The sequence below is a fragment of the Natator depressus genome, chromosome 5 (assembly GCF_965152275.1).
Source record: "Natator depressus isolate rNatDep1 chromosome 5, rNatDep2.hap1, whole genome shotgun sequence".
NCBI lineage: Eukaryota > Metazoa > Chordata > Testudines > Cheloniidae > Natator > Natator depressus.
The window spans coordinates 129968385-129981408 of NC_134238.1; the positions used below are offsets into that span (position 1 = coordinate 129968385).

At 43.8% G+C, this 13024-nt stretch overlaps 1 protein-coding gene across 5 annotated transcripts in view; it reads right to left on the minus strand.

The window, feature by feature from the left end:
• PSD3 (pleckstrin and Sec7 domain containing 3) overlaps window positions 1-13024 on the minus strand; it is a 142836-nt gene that overhangs the window by 20277 nt on the left and 109535 nt on the right. For all 5 annotated transcript variants that reach the window (XM_074953651.1, XM_074953654.1, XM_074953652.1 and 2 more), the window contains 3 exons: window positions 12081-12124; window positions 6978-7171; window positions 1796-1866 (listed from right to left, as the gene is read on the minus strand). In XM_074953651.1, coding sequence (XP_074809752.1) covers window positions 1796-1866; window positions 6978-7171; window positions 12081-12124 — 309 coding nt within the window. The remainder of the gene's footprint in view (window positions 1-1795; window positions 1867-6977; window positions 7172-12080; window positions 12125-13024) is intronic.

Here is a 13024-nt window from a genome sequence, read left to right on the forward strand (position 1 = left end):
TTATATAATCTTGGGGAGATGTATTTAGTTGGCTAATTGCAAGTGTTTCAGCAAAGCCCCTCTGGCAGCCTGGCTGCTCATTGATTCAGAAAGCATCTTTCTCAAATCACTCCTTTAATAATGGAACAACAGGCAAGACAGCAGTTAGCACTGGCCCCGTTCCACTGAATATGTGGCCATAGGCTCTGATTCTGCTGATGCTTTTACAAGTGTAAACTTGGAGTTACCGTCCTTTAGATACCACTGTAATAGGTGTCTTTGAAAAAAGAAACATGGATAGCAAATCGTGTGAGAGCAGAATCAGGTCCATGTTGCCCTTTGGAAGATGATATATCTACCAGTTTTCAGAGTAGCAGCCATGTTAGTCTGTATCTGCAAAAAGAAAAGGAGTACCTGTGGCACCTTATTTGTTAGTCTCTAAAGTGCCACAAGCACTCCTTTTCTTGATATATCTACCAGTTATTCTTACTGTGCATCTAGAGGTCACTGCTGAGATTGGGGCTCCATTGCGCTGTATAGAGATAGAGTATCCTTGAAGCGAACAGCTCACAATCTCGACTGACAAAATGTGGGAGGGCAAAAAGAGGCACAGAGAAGGGAGGTGACTTGCCCAAGATCATACATATGCTCAGTGGCAGAGCAATGCAGTTCTCAGAAGAGCTTCCACGGAAGCCAAGGTAGCTAGAGCTCTTCTGGAAGTTAGGATAATTTGCATATCATTTAGGCTTTGTATACACTAGCACTTTTGTTGGCAAAACTTTTGTCGGTCAGGGGTGTGAAAATACCACACCCCTGACTGACATAAGTTTCACTGACAAAAGCACCGGTGTGGACGGTCCATAGAGTGGCTACATGGGAGACTGTGCAGCCGTGCAGCTACAGCTGTGCTGTTGTAAGGTCCATAGTGTAAACATAGCCTTTGTGCTGAAAACCACAGTTCTGTAGCTTTCACTACAGTTAAGCATGCCAGACTCTGCAAAAACCCTGTTTCTCCTGAAACAATGAACTTCTGGACTGAGATTTTTCCATGCTTCGTTTCTCCCTAAGGTGGATTTCATGGAATCAAAACACTTTGCGGAAGCCTGTCACTTCTGACAAAAGCTTTGACGGGAAAAAGTCGAAACCAAGTTTTGACTTTCTCGTTTCCTTTTGATATGGTAAAACTGTTTTGTTTCAAGTTTATCATTTAGTTTGGTCTTTTATATTTAATATTTCAACATTATGTAAAGTCAAAACAATTCGATGGTTCCAAACTGAATTTTTGTTCACTGCAGGAAATTTCAGCATTTCATGTTGATCTAGAATAAAATCCCCGCCCTGTTTCTGGCCAGTTTGAAGGCAAATCCTCCCCCTAGCCTCCTCTCAAGCCATGATTAACGGACTAGTGTCTGACTTGCATCATGGCAGACGGGGGGTCTCAAGAAGGGATCTGAAGAAGGTGGTAGAGGCCTTCTGCATCAGTTCAGGAAAGAAGGTCCATACACACAGGCAGCATGGAAGGTAGCACGGAGATATGTGTGTGACAAACAGGCAAATGATGTTGTCTTCACTGGTAGGGCAGAACGTGTGAAGCCCTGAATGACAGCAGCAGACGAATAGGGATGGGCAGAGTTAAGAAAGAGAGAGAGAGAGACGTCGTCAGAGTGTCAGGCAGGGAGAGGATCTGTGTTCGGACTGGAGATGTGCCATGTGGGTCTTGGGAAGCCAAAGCGGGTGCCCAGCTGAAGGGAGGCTCCAACAGGAAAGGGCTGGGAACCCTTGCTTTATCCCCCTCAAAGAAAGCTATTTCTTTTACCTTTTGCAAGTAAAGCACTGTTCCCTTCAGCACAGCATAGAAGGTTTTCCAGCCACGCTTCCCTCTGGGAGCTAAAGAGAAAACAAAAGAAATGCAATCCATTTAACTCATTCCATTTTACCCTTCGTCTAGGCAACAGGAAACCTACATTAATTCTGCATTCAACGAATCTTGTATTCTGCTTTTCAAAGGGGAGCGTAACTAGCCAGAGTGCCTGCTTTGCAGCTAGGGCTGGGGGAAACAAAACAGCCAAGATTACAGGCCGGGCCTGGGTCAGCAGGCAGAAAACAGCTGCAGTACAGGTGCCTCTCCAATTCTGCAAGCCTGACAACATGGATTTCACCAGCAACAGGAGTGGGAGATGAGTGGGCCATACCCTCCCATGCTATTCAGCACAGTCCGAGCTCTGTGTCACGGCAGAGGCTTAGACTAGTGCAAGACCACCAGATAGAGGAATTGGAGGGAACTTCTCTAAATGCAGGCAGGCACCACCCATAACTGTTACAGTGCCACTCTGTAGGGGATGGCAAACAAAGCATCCATCCCTCTTGCTGCAGCCACAAGGAAACCAGGATCAAGTTTTCAGCTGCTTCCCCAGTCCCCTCTTCCTAGCAGAAGGAGAGAAAATGATGGAAGACAACTAAAATCCCAGACTAACTCCTATATTAAGCTGGCATTAAAGCTGAAGGACCACACCAGTGAAAACACAATAAACTTGTAATTATCCCAAATCAAGCATTACAAAGCCAGGGAATTCAGAGTTAAAGCTACACTTCAAAGTACACCCCAAATAAATGTGTTAGTCTCTAAGGTGCCACAAGGACTCCTCCTTGTTTTTACTTCAAAGACATTTGAACATGTTATGGTGTAAAAATGCACTGTTTGTAGATTCATAGAGCTTAAGGCTACAAGGGACCATTAGATCATCTAGTCTGACTTCCTGCATAACACAGGCCATTACATTTCACCGCATTATTCTCTGTTAAGCCTATTGGTATTTGACTAAAGCATAAATTGTGATGGATTAAAACACCTCTTCCAGGAAGACATCCAGACTTGATCTGAAGATATCAAGAGATGGAGACTTCACCACCTCCCTTAGGAGCTTGTTCCAGTGGTTAATCACCCTCTCGGTTACAAATAAAAAGAAAAAAGAAAAGGAGTACTTGTGGCACCTTAGAGACTAACCAGTTTATTTGAGCATGAGCTTTCGTGAGCTACAGCTCACTTCATCGGATGCATAGCATATCGTGGAAACTGCAGAAGACATTATATACACACAGAGACCATGAAACAAAACTTCCTCCCACCCCACTGTCCTGCTGCTAACAGCTTATCTAAAGTGATCATCAAGTGATCATCAAGGAAGGCCATTTCCAGCACAAATCAAGGTTTTCTCACTCTTCCCCCCCCCCCACACACACACACACAGACACACATACAAACTCACTCTCCTGCTGGTAATAGCCCATCCCTCTTTGAAACCTCTCTTTATAATGCGCATGATAATCAAGGTGGGTCATTTCCAGCACTAATCCAGGTTTTCTCACCACCCCCCCCCACACACACACCCTCCAAAAACCACACACACAAACTCACTCTCCTGCTGGCAATAGCTCATCTTACAATGTGCACAGCAATAATCCAAGTTTAACCAGAACGTCTTGGGGGGGGGGGGTTTTGTAGGAAAAAAACAAGGGGAGATAGGCTACCTTGCATAATGACTTAGCCACTCCCAGTCTCTATTCAAGCCCAAATTAATAGTATCCAATTTGCAAATGAATTCCAATTCAGCAGTTTCTCGCTGGAGTCTGGATTTGAAGTTTTTTTGCTTTAAGATAGCGACCCTCATGTCTGTGATTGCGTGACCAGAGAGATTGAAGTGTTCTCCGACTGGTTTATGAATGTTATAATTCTTAACATCTGATTTGTGTCCATTTATTCTTTTACGTAGAGACTGTCCAGTTTGACCAATGTACATGGCAGAGGGGCATTGCTGGCACATGATGGCATATATCACATTGGTGGATGTGCAGGTGAACGAGCCTCTGATAGTGTGGCTGATGTTGTTAGGCCCTGTGATGGTGTTCCCTGAATAGATATGTGGGCACAGTTGGCAACGGGCTTTGTTGCAAGGATAGGTTCCTGGGTTAGTGGTTCTGTTGTGTGGTATGTGGTTGTTGGTGAGTATTCGCTTCAGGTTGGGGGGCTGTCTGTAGGCAAGGACTGGCCTTTCTCCCAAGATTTGTGAGAGTGTTGGGTCATCCTTCAGGATAGGATAAGGATAACCTATCCTGAAGGATGACCCAACACTCTCACAAATCTTGGGAGAAAGGCCAGTCCTTGCCTACAGACAGCCCCCCAACCTGAAGCGAATACTCACCAACAACCACATACCACACAACAGAACCACTAACCCAGGAACCTATCCTTGCAACAAAGCCCGTTGCCAACTGTGCCCACATATCTATTCAGGGAACACCATCACAGGGCCTAACAACATCAGCCACACTATCAGAGGCTCGTTCACCTGCACATCCACCAATGTGATATATGCCATCATGTGCCAGCAATGCCCCTCTGCCATGTACATTGGTCAAACTGGACAGTCTCTACGTAAAAGAATAAATGGACACAAATCAGATGTTAAGAATTATAACATTCATAAACCAGTCGGAGAACACTTCAATCTCTCTGGTCACGCAATCACAGACATGAGGGTCGCTATCTTAAAGCAAAAAAACTTCAAATCCAGACTCCAGCGAGAAACTGCTGAATTGGAATTCATTTGCAAATTGGATACTATTAATTTGGGCTTGAATAGAGACTGGGAGTGGCTAAGTCATTATGCAAGGTAGCCTATCTCCCCTTGTTTTTTTCCTACAAACCCCCCCCCCCCCCAAGACGTTCTGGTTAAACTTGGATTATTGCTGTGCACATTGTAAGATGAGCTATTGCCAGCAGGAGAGTGAGTTTGTGTGTGTGGTTTTTGGAGGGGGTGTGTGTGTGTGGGGGGGGTGGTGGTGAGAAAACCTGGATTAGTGCTGGAAATGACCCACCTTGATTATCATGCGCATTATAAAGAGAGGTTTCAAAGAGGGATGGGCTATTACCAGCAGGAGAGTGAGTTTGTATGTGTGTCTGTGTGTGTGTGTGGGGGGGGGGAAGAGTGACAAAACCTTGATTTGTGCTGGAAATGGCCTTCCTTGATGATCACTTGATGATCACTTTAGATAAGCTGTTAGCAGCAGGACAGTGGGGTGGGAGGAAGTTTTGTTTCATGGTCTGTGTGTGTATATAATGTCTTCTGCAGTTTCCACGATATGCTATGCATCCGATGAAGTGAGCTGTAGCTCACGAAAGCTCATGCTCAAATAAACTGGTTAGTCTCTAAGGTGCCACAAGTACTCCTTTTCTTTTTTCTTTTTACGAATACAGACTAACACGGCTGTTACTCTGAAATCGGTTACAAATGTGTACCTAATTTCTAACTGGAATTTGTCTGACTTCAGCTGCCAGCCACTGGTTCTTGTTATGCCTTTCTCCGCTACAATAAACAGCTCTTTAGCACCTGGTATTTTCTCCCCTTGAAGGTACTTATACACTGTATAAGTACTGTCACCTTGTTAAGGTTCTCACAGAAGTTTTAAGTGACTTTAGTGTCTAAGTGACTTAGAAGACGAAGTCCCATTAACTTTTAATGGGACTTCGGCTCCTAAGTCATGCAGGCACTTTTGAAAAATTTGTCCTAAATGACTTAATCGTGTTTAGGGTTTTTGCAGAAAGTATCATCTTTAGTCCATTAAGTAATACACAATTTTTATTGTTCTGATTAAGCAAATAGCATAACAAAGGAAGCACACAATTCTTCCTTAAGATTTGTAAAGGGAGTGGACACCACTAGCAAACCTGGAGTGGGATGTTGGTAAAATAATTCAAAGCCACCGCTCAGAACCTGTTTAGAACATGAAGTTTAACCAATGAGGTGGCCTAATTATTAAGAAGAATCAGGCCACTCTGATTTCAAAAAAACCTAAATATGGATTTAGGAGTCTATCTTTAGGGCTCCAACTCTGAAAATGTTGACCTTTAAGTTTTGGTTCTAAGACACCCTAGCATAATACATGACACAACCTTAAGATACTTGTACACAATTGAAAAAGTGTAGCAGGTATTCATAGCCCATAACAAAGTCAGATTTTGTTTTCAGTGTTAATCCCAGCAATTGCAATATGAGCTAACACCACATATACATTAACAACAATCGGGAAAACACGGATACGCTCAGTAGTCTCTGCTCTCAAAGCCACATTTCTATCGCTTTCCCCACCCTAAAAAACAAGGCTTCATATTGCAGTGACTATTGCAGTTTTCAACAGTATAAAAATAGCATGTGCACAAATACACCCCCCCACCCCAAAAAGCCCTCAATAATGAGGCCTCCATTGTAGAGTTACGGCAATGAGGAAATATGACGTTAAAAGCCAGAAATGCAACCAAATGTAGCTGCACATTTATTATGAATAAGGGGCCAGGAGGTACCAAACAACATCCTATTTCTGAAAGGATGCAAGGTCTAATTTGAACGAGAGCATTATATATCACTAACAAGGAATGACCTGCTAGATTACAGGGTTATTCTGAAAGGCCAGTGAACTTCTACAGGAATGGACCAATTCTTGGATTCTCAGATGGGGACTGTGACGCCCAGGGGGGTTGCAAACAGGTGTTTTAAGGGGACTGGACCATCCTTCCCTTCTTTATGAAAAATTTCTGTTGTAACTTAGAATCACAGATGGCAAAAGTTGAGAACTATTTGGCAAGTCCATGAACAGAACTTACAGTACTTCCAATAAAACTGGTCTGAGTTTTGTGAACAACACTTCGGCTTCTTTAAGCACGAAAGACACACATTGCTCTCCGATATTACATTTTCATTGCACAAATTCACTAAAGCAAAGGCATGGGTACCATTTATTTTATGCTACTGGGCATGGAATAGTCCTCAAAATGGCTCAATAGTGTTCTTTTCTGCTGTGATAATCAAACTGCTATTTTGTTTCTTATGCCTTCAATAACCTAGATGTAGCAGGCTTGTTCTCATTCATGGGCACAAGGCCACAAGCCACTGGAGGGTGAAGAGAGGTACCTAAGAGATAAAACAAACATAAAAGATGCTCACTCCTCTTTCCATCCATATCTGCATGGATTTTACGAGCCAGAAATCCAGTTTTATACACAGCAGCATTGGGATCATGAGGAATGTCCAGGAAGGGGTTATTGGAATGGCCGATCCGAGTGATGGCCTTTGAATGGGGTCCACTATCCTTCTCATCAGTGCCATCAGAGTGAGATTTTTTTTTCTCCTCTTCGTCTCTAAAAAGAGATGAACACAAAGTTTAAGTGAAAAACCCATCGCCCAGGGCCATTATCCTGCAAGGTTTCATCTTCTTAATTTCTACACATGCTTTGTTTTTCAGAATTTTTCCTCTCTTTAGGTTATTCTAATAAGCATTTTTTTTTACTATGGGCTTGATCTAAAACCCACTGAAGACAGTGGGATGTCTGTCTCCCATTGGCTTCCGTAAGTTTTGGATCAACGAAGTATTTAAGCACAACCCTAACTTTAAACATTTTGACATAAAAAAGCCATTTTCTAGTGACAAAACTTTTATGGGGAATATTTTCAGCCAGTGCTATTTGTAACTAACTGTTTCTCCATGGCTTGGGCGCCCAATTCTACCACCCACCCCTGCCAAGCTCTTACGGAAGTCCGTGAGTGAGAACTGCAGGATCAAGCCCTTGCTTTTGAAGAGACTGCTTCTCCCCTTCTCGCCAGTGAGGAGATATGGAAAAAGCAATCCCATGGCAAATGAATTGGTTTAGCAATGACAAGAAGATATGAATGCTTGAAATCTTTATATTTGTGAGGTCCAGTTATGGAGATCTGTACCTATGCTAATATTTGCCTCCATGAGTTCCAGCCTCTCACTTGACAAACCATCACACTCTCCCAGGACCCCAGATCCACGATGTGGGGGGAGTAACAGGATACCCCTGTTCCCAAACCTAATTCTGGAACAGAGGCAAACAAGAAGCATTTGAGAACTGGCGTTTAAAGGAGGCAGTTCCCGTGCAGAAGGGGATCTCCAGACTGCATGTGCAGGAGGATCACGCAAGTGCAGTTACAAGGCAGATTTCAGAAGAGAACTGCAACACTAGTTTACAATACCCTGAATTTTAGCATTATTATTAATAATAGTAATATAATAATTTGTGCTACCATAGCGCCTAGAGGCTCTAGTTGTAGGCGAGGACCCCATCGTACCAGGCACTGTTACAATTCTCAACAATAAATTTAATTTGGGGATTTTCCTTTTCCAAAAAGTAGTAAAATTCTCCATCACAATTTCATTATTTTTTTCCCTTGGTGGGGTCGTTTTTTCTGTACACTTCAGACTAAAAAAGGAATCCCAACACCTCCATTTTATAAAAGGTAAAGGTTGTTTCACCAGCAGACTAAAAGTACTCCTGTTCTTTTTTTAAAGACACCACTGTTTTTCTGTAATCTACACAGCCCTGCTTTGAAAAAGGCCTTACAGATATGGATAATTTGAATGCAGACCGTGGATTTGCAAGGGTCTTCATTGAACAATTCTTCAAGCATGTATATTATATATTGTGTCTCCATTCACCCTATTCTACACTCTAATTCTTACTTCTATTGCCTGCATGGGAAGCAAACATACTTGTTATAAACAATGCGGGAAATGCTGATCTCTGTGCTCCATCTAAATATCATGCAAATGAAACGTATTTCACTTTAGATTATTCTACGCCTAAAATGAAGCAAGTCAAACTCAGTATCCTTCTCCACGATGGAGCTGGTAAGGATCCATCTGATTCTAAGGGCAGAAGGGACCATTATGACCATCTAGTCTGACCTCCTGCATAGCACCAGGCATGGAAATCATACCCATCTCGCCCAACAGTTTAGGGTTGATATTAAGAGAGGATGGCAAGACTTTAACTTCCTAATACAAATGTACACCCACAAGAACCTCATGGGGATACTGGAGACCCTGAGGGGAGTTTAATTCAGTAGAAGGATGTAAAGTTATATACCAGTTGTTGGGCTAAATTCATCCCAGGCGTAACTCTACTGACATCACTGGAGGTACCTCAGGGATTAATGGTGTGAAATTCCAGCTCCACTCAAGACAATGGGAGATTTGCTCTTGACTTCAGTGACATCAGGATTTCAGTCATTCTCTTTGCCATGTTTCTGTCGCTTCCCCCACCCTAAAAAACAAGGCTTCCTATAGCCCCAGTACAATTATAGCTCCATGTTCCCGGGAGCATGAGGCAAAAATACTGTCAATCCCTATGTAGTCCGACCCTCTCCCATGTCCCTCACTCTTTAAACTACAGAGCGGACGTTTAAGACAGCTAGGGGAGATCTGCATCTGTATGTAAACAAGCAGAGATTATGGAGGAGTGGAAGGAAGGGCAAAAAAAAGAAAGAACAACAATCAAATTTCCTGGGATCTCCATTTCCCTCATCACACTTCCTATCTCGTTCAATCCTACTAAACGGATTTCATGCAAGAGGAATTGGGAAGCAGCTAAAATAAGGTATCTTTCCTGACAGTGTTCTTCTCTGAAAAGTGACTGTATGAAGGAAAAGAGATATAGGATCCCATATTGAGTGGCTCTCCGCGACTTCCAGATCAGAGCTGAACACATTACAAATCACAAGACATGGTTCATTTTAATAGCCGACGGCTTTGCAATGGCAGCTAAGTTAGCACTTGTCTTTGATGGTACTTGAGAAGGAATCGACCACAGCTCACCCTCCCAGAGCCGCACTTACTCTGCCCTGCTGATAGGAGTATAACTAAAAGCTTTTGCTACTAACTGAAGTGTCCGATTTTGACCACACCAGGGAGTGGATGTGTTGAATACGGTGATGCTTTTCTGTCTACAGGTTCGATAATGAAATTTATGGGAGCCTTTCATGAACTTCAGTGGGCTTTGGATCCAGCCCTGTGGCTGCACTGTAAACAGCAGCATGGACAGCAAGTCTTTTAGAATGATGACAAATCTAGCCAGTAACAAACGATAAAGAACGAGATGAGGATCGTGTAGCAGTCCTCCATATATCACAAATTACCCTGCTCTGCCCCAGGTCTTTAATCCACCACGTACCAATTGCTGTCAAAGCTCGGAAACCCTGGTTTAGCCTACAGGAACAAAGAGAATCTCTGGCTATCAAAGAGACTCTGACCAGATTAACAGCATTTCTTCACACTTCAATATCCTGGCTGCGCTGACCTAGCACTACAGCAGCTTCACCGGTGGTAATAACGTGCTGCTCCATCCACCGTGACGGAGCCGACTGTTCTCATGTGTCCACCCTCCTTTGCAGGCCAATCTAGAGGGGCGGAGAGGAGTCATGGTGCCTCTCTTTTCAGGATAAGTAGTCCCAGAGCCCAAGCACTGCTGTTGTGACCAGTGACCGCACAACGAGGAAGGCGGCTTCGGGCTCAGCCCTTCACAGCCACTGCTCGTAGTCCAGCCCTAAGATAACAGGATCGCCATTAGAGCTGTTCTCAGAATGTGCCCTGCATCCGCTGGGGTTGGAGGTAGCTTGCTCATGAGCTTGGATTGCCCCTGAGATCCAGGCACTAATGGCTGACCAGCCACATACAGCATTCCAGGAGGATGAGGTGGCCCTTCACCCATATCCCAAATTCCTATCCAAGAAGGGTCTCCGAGTTCCACCTCCCCGAACCTGCCTGTATTTCCCCCCGAACCCCACTCACTACCAGGGGAGACTAGGCTGCAATGGCTAGACATTAAGAGGGCTTTAAGCTACTATCTGAACAGGACTACACCACCCCGTAAATCACCTTGACCGAAAACCGTGGGAATAATGCTAGGACCCAATTGATTCCCACCTAGGTTGTCCATGTGGATTAGTCTCTGTGTATGCTCTCACCAAGAACGAGATGAAATTCTGGCACATTCCACCAAGCCTAAGGCAGCTGCAGGGGCTGGCCACAAAACGTCTCTGTTGCTGGGATATGACATGGAGCTCCATACATATATCCACGCTGCGTTATTCTAGCTCAGAGCCTCAGCTTGGGAGAGCAGTCCTGCGACGTTTACTCAGGAGAGACTCCTCAGATCCACCCCCTTTGAGTCTTGCAGCTGTCTGTTAATTACCAGGAGCGGGGCTCTCTGCAGATAACGCTCACAGAAAGAAGAGCGGTTGCTCATCCATATAATGGCTGCACACTTCCAGATGATTGCCTGCATGGTTTCTTATTACCTGTCCACCTTCCCTAATATTCCAAGTCACAAAACAGATTCTTGGTTGAGCAGAGGGAGCTGAGTGGGGGCTGAGGCTGCTCCCTTTTATGACCCCTCAGGTGGGGACACAAGGGCGTAGACGGGATGCAAGCAGCCCCAATGGATTGTGCGCGCCGGGAAGCTGAGCTTGCGTACTGAGGGTGCACGCATCACCCTGGGTGTGGAGTCATGCAGGCAAACATCTCAAAGAGACACAGCTACTCTGGGGTGTAACCCTTTTCTTTAACACCAAAATCCACTACTCAGCACTGACATCAATCTAGGGCTGGTGCATCCCTTTCCTGTTGGCGTATTCATGCCGCAAAGAAGATGAATAAGGGAAAATGCCGATTAATATGGTTAGAAACAGAAGTTTTCTCTTGTGTTTAGCACGGAGTTCTGATGAAGTATTAGCTTGTCAAAAAGCAGATAAGGGCGGGTAGATTGGCCTCTTCTGAATTAAGTCTCTTTAATATTAGGTTGTTGTCAAATTCTCCATAGTTAATCCAAAGACAATATTAGACAACAAGCCAAGAACAGGAAACTCAATCCAAGAGTTGCGTTTCTATTCAGTGATTCCAACACAATGCACTGGAAGGTAAAGGAAGAAACTCAACATCTGTTTTATTTATGTAGTCATGGAACAAACAGAGGATTTATATTTCTGCCTTTTGAAGATGAAGTTTCCTACTGAATTAAATGTCTTTCCTCCTTGCAGACACAGCTGATTTGCATAACTAACAACTTTACTTACTTGAGGAGAAGGGAAGTAGAACATGGACTTTTCTAAAGGAAGAGTGAATCCAATGTTTGAGTCTCACGGACCAAGATGATTGTCTCCAGAGTCTAATCACAGTGCAATGTACATAGGAAATGGATTACCATACCGGGGACTGATTTTAAGATCATGAATTCTGCACAGTATACTTACACTGCCCAGTCAAGCTTCTCATTCTTGATCGAATTGTAGAGAGCCTGCAAAGAGAAAGAAACAAGAGGGAATTACTGTTTGGACTCTGTCATATATATTTCAAGATGCCAATAGAAAATATGTAACTACCACTAGTAAATGAGTTGCCTCTGAACAAGAAAGAGCATTAGCCATGCATGGCAACTCAGACTTGAGCAGGAGCAAGAATACTGGTTTAGGTCAGACAAAAATTTTAGAATATAGGGTCTGAGATTTCAATAATTCTCCAGAGGTAGAAACATCAGATACATTTTTTGTGCAAAATTTTAGTTTTGAAATATCACACAAGCTACTGAAACGCAAAAGACATTGTAAGACCACAGGAATGCATCTGGGGTCAAACCCTGGCTCTATGGAAATCACTGGGACTTTTGCCATTGACTTCAATTAAGTCAATTTCACCCCGGCTTTTATGGAGATCTGTACCAGAATAGCTTACCTGTGAGACACATCACAAATATCTTGCACTTTGCTATAGTACTAAGGGCCAGTGTCTTTGGCACTGAAAATCCCAATTCTTTTGGTGTCAATGGCCTGTTGCGACAGGTCTTTACAAAGTGGTGGCCTGTCGGGGAATTTGAACTCCTGTGGACATCAGGTAGTTGGAATGAGCTTCCTCTGAGTGGGAGAGTTCATACCACATTGGCTAAGTGAGTTTGATCAGGTCTCTCTCACATGGCTGACCCATATAGTGGATAAGAGCCTACTACTGCTAACAGCTAGTGGAGTAACTCCTTTAATTTAAGGGGCCAAGGCCTGTACTTTTGTTCGTGAAATGCCCCAGGTTCTAGCACAGCGTATACTCCACACTTGGGGGGTACTTTACACACACAAGTAAATTTACTTCAGCTTATTCCTAAACACCCTCCCACACACACACATACACACAAAACTCTGTTAACATC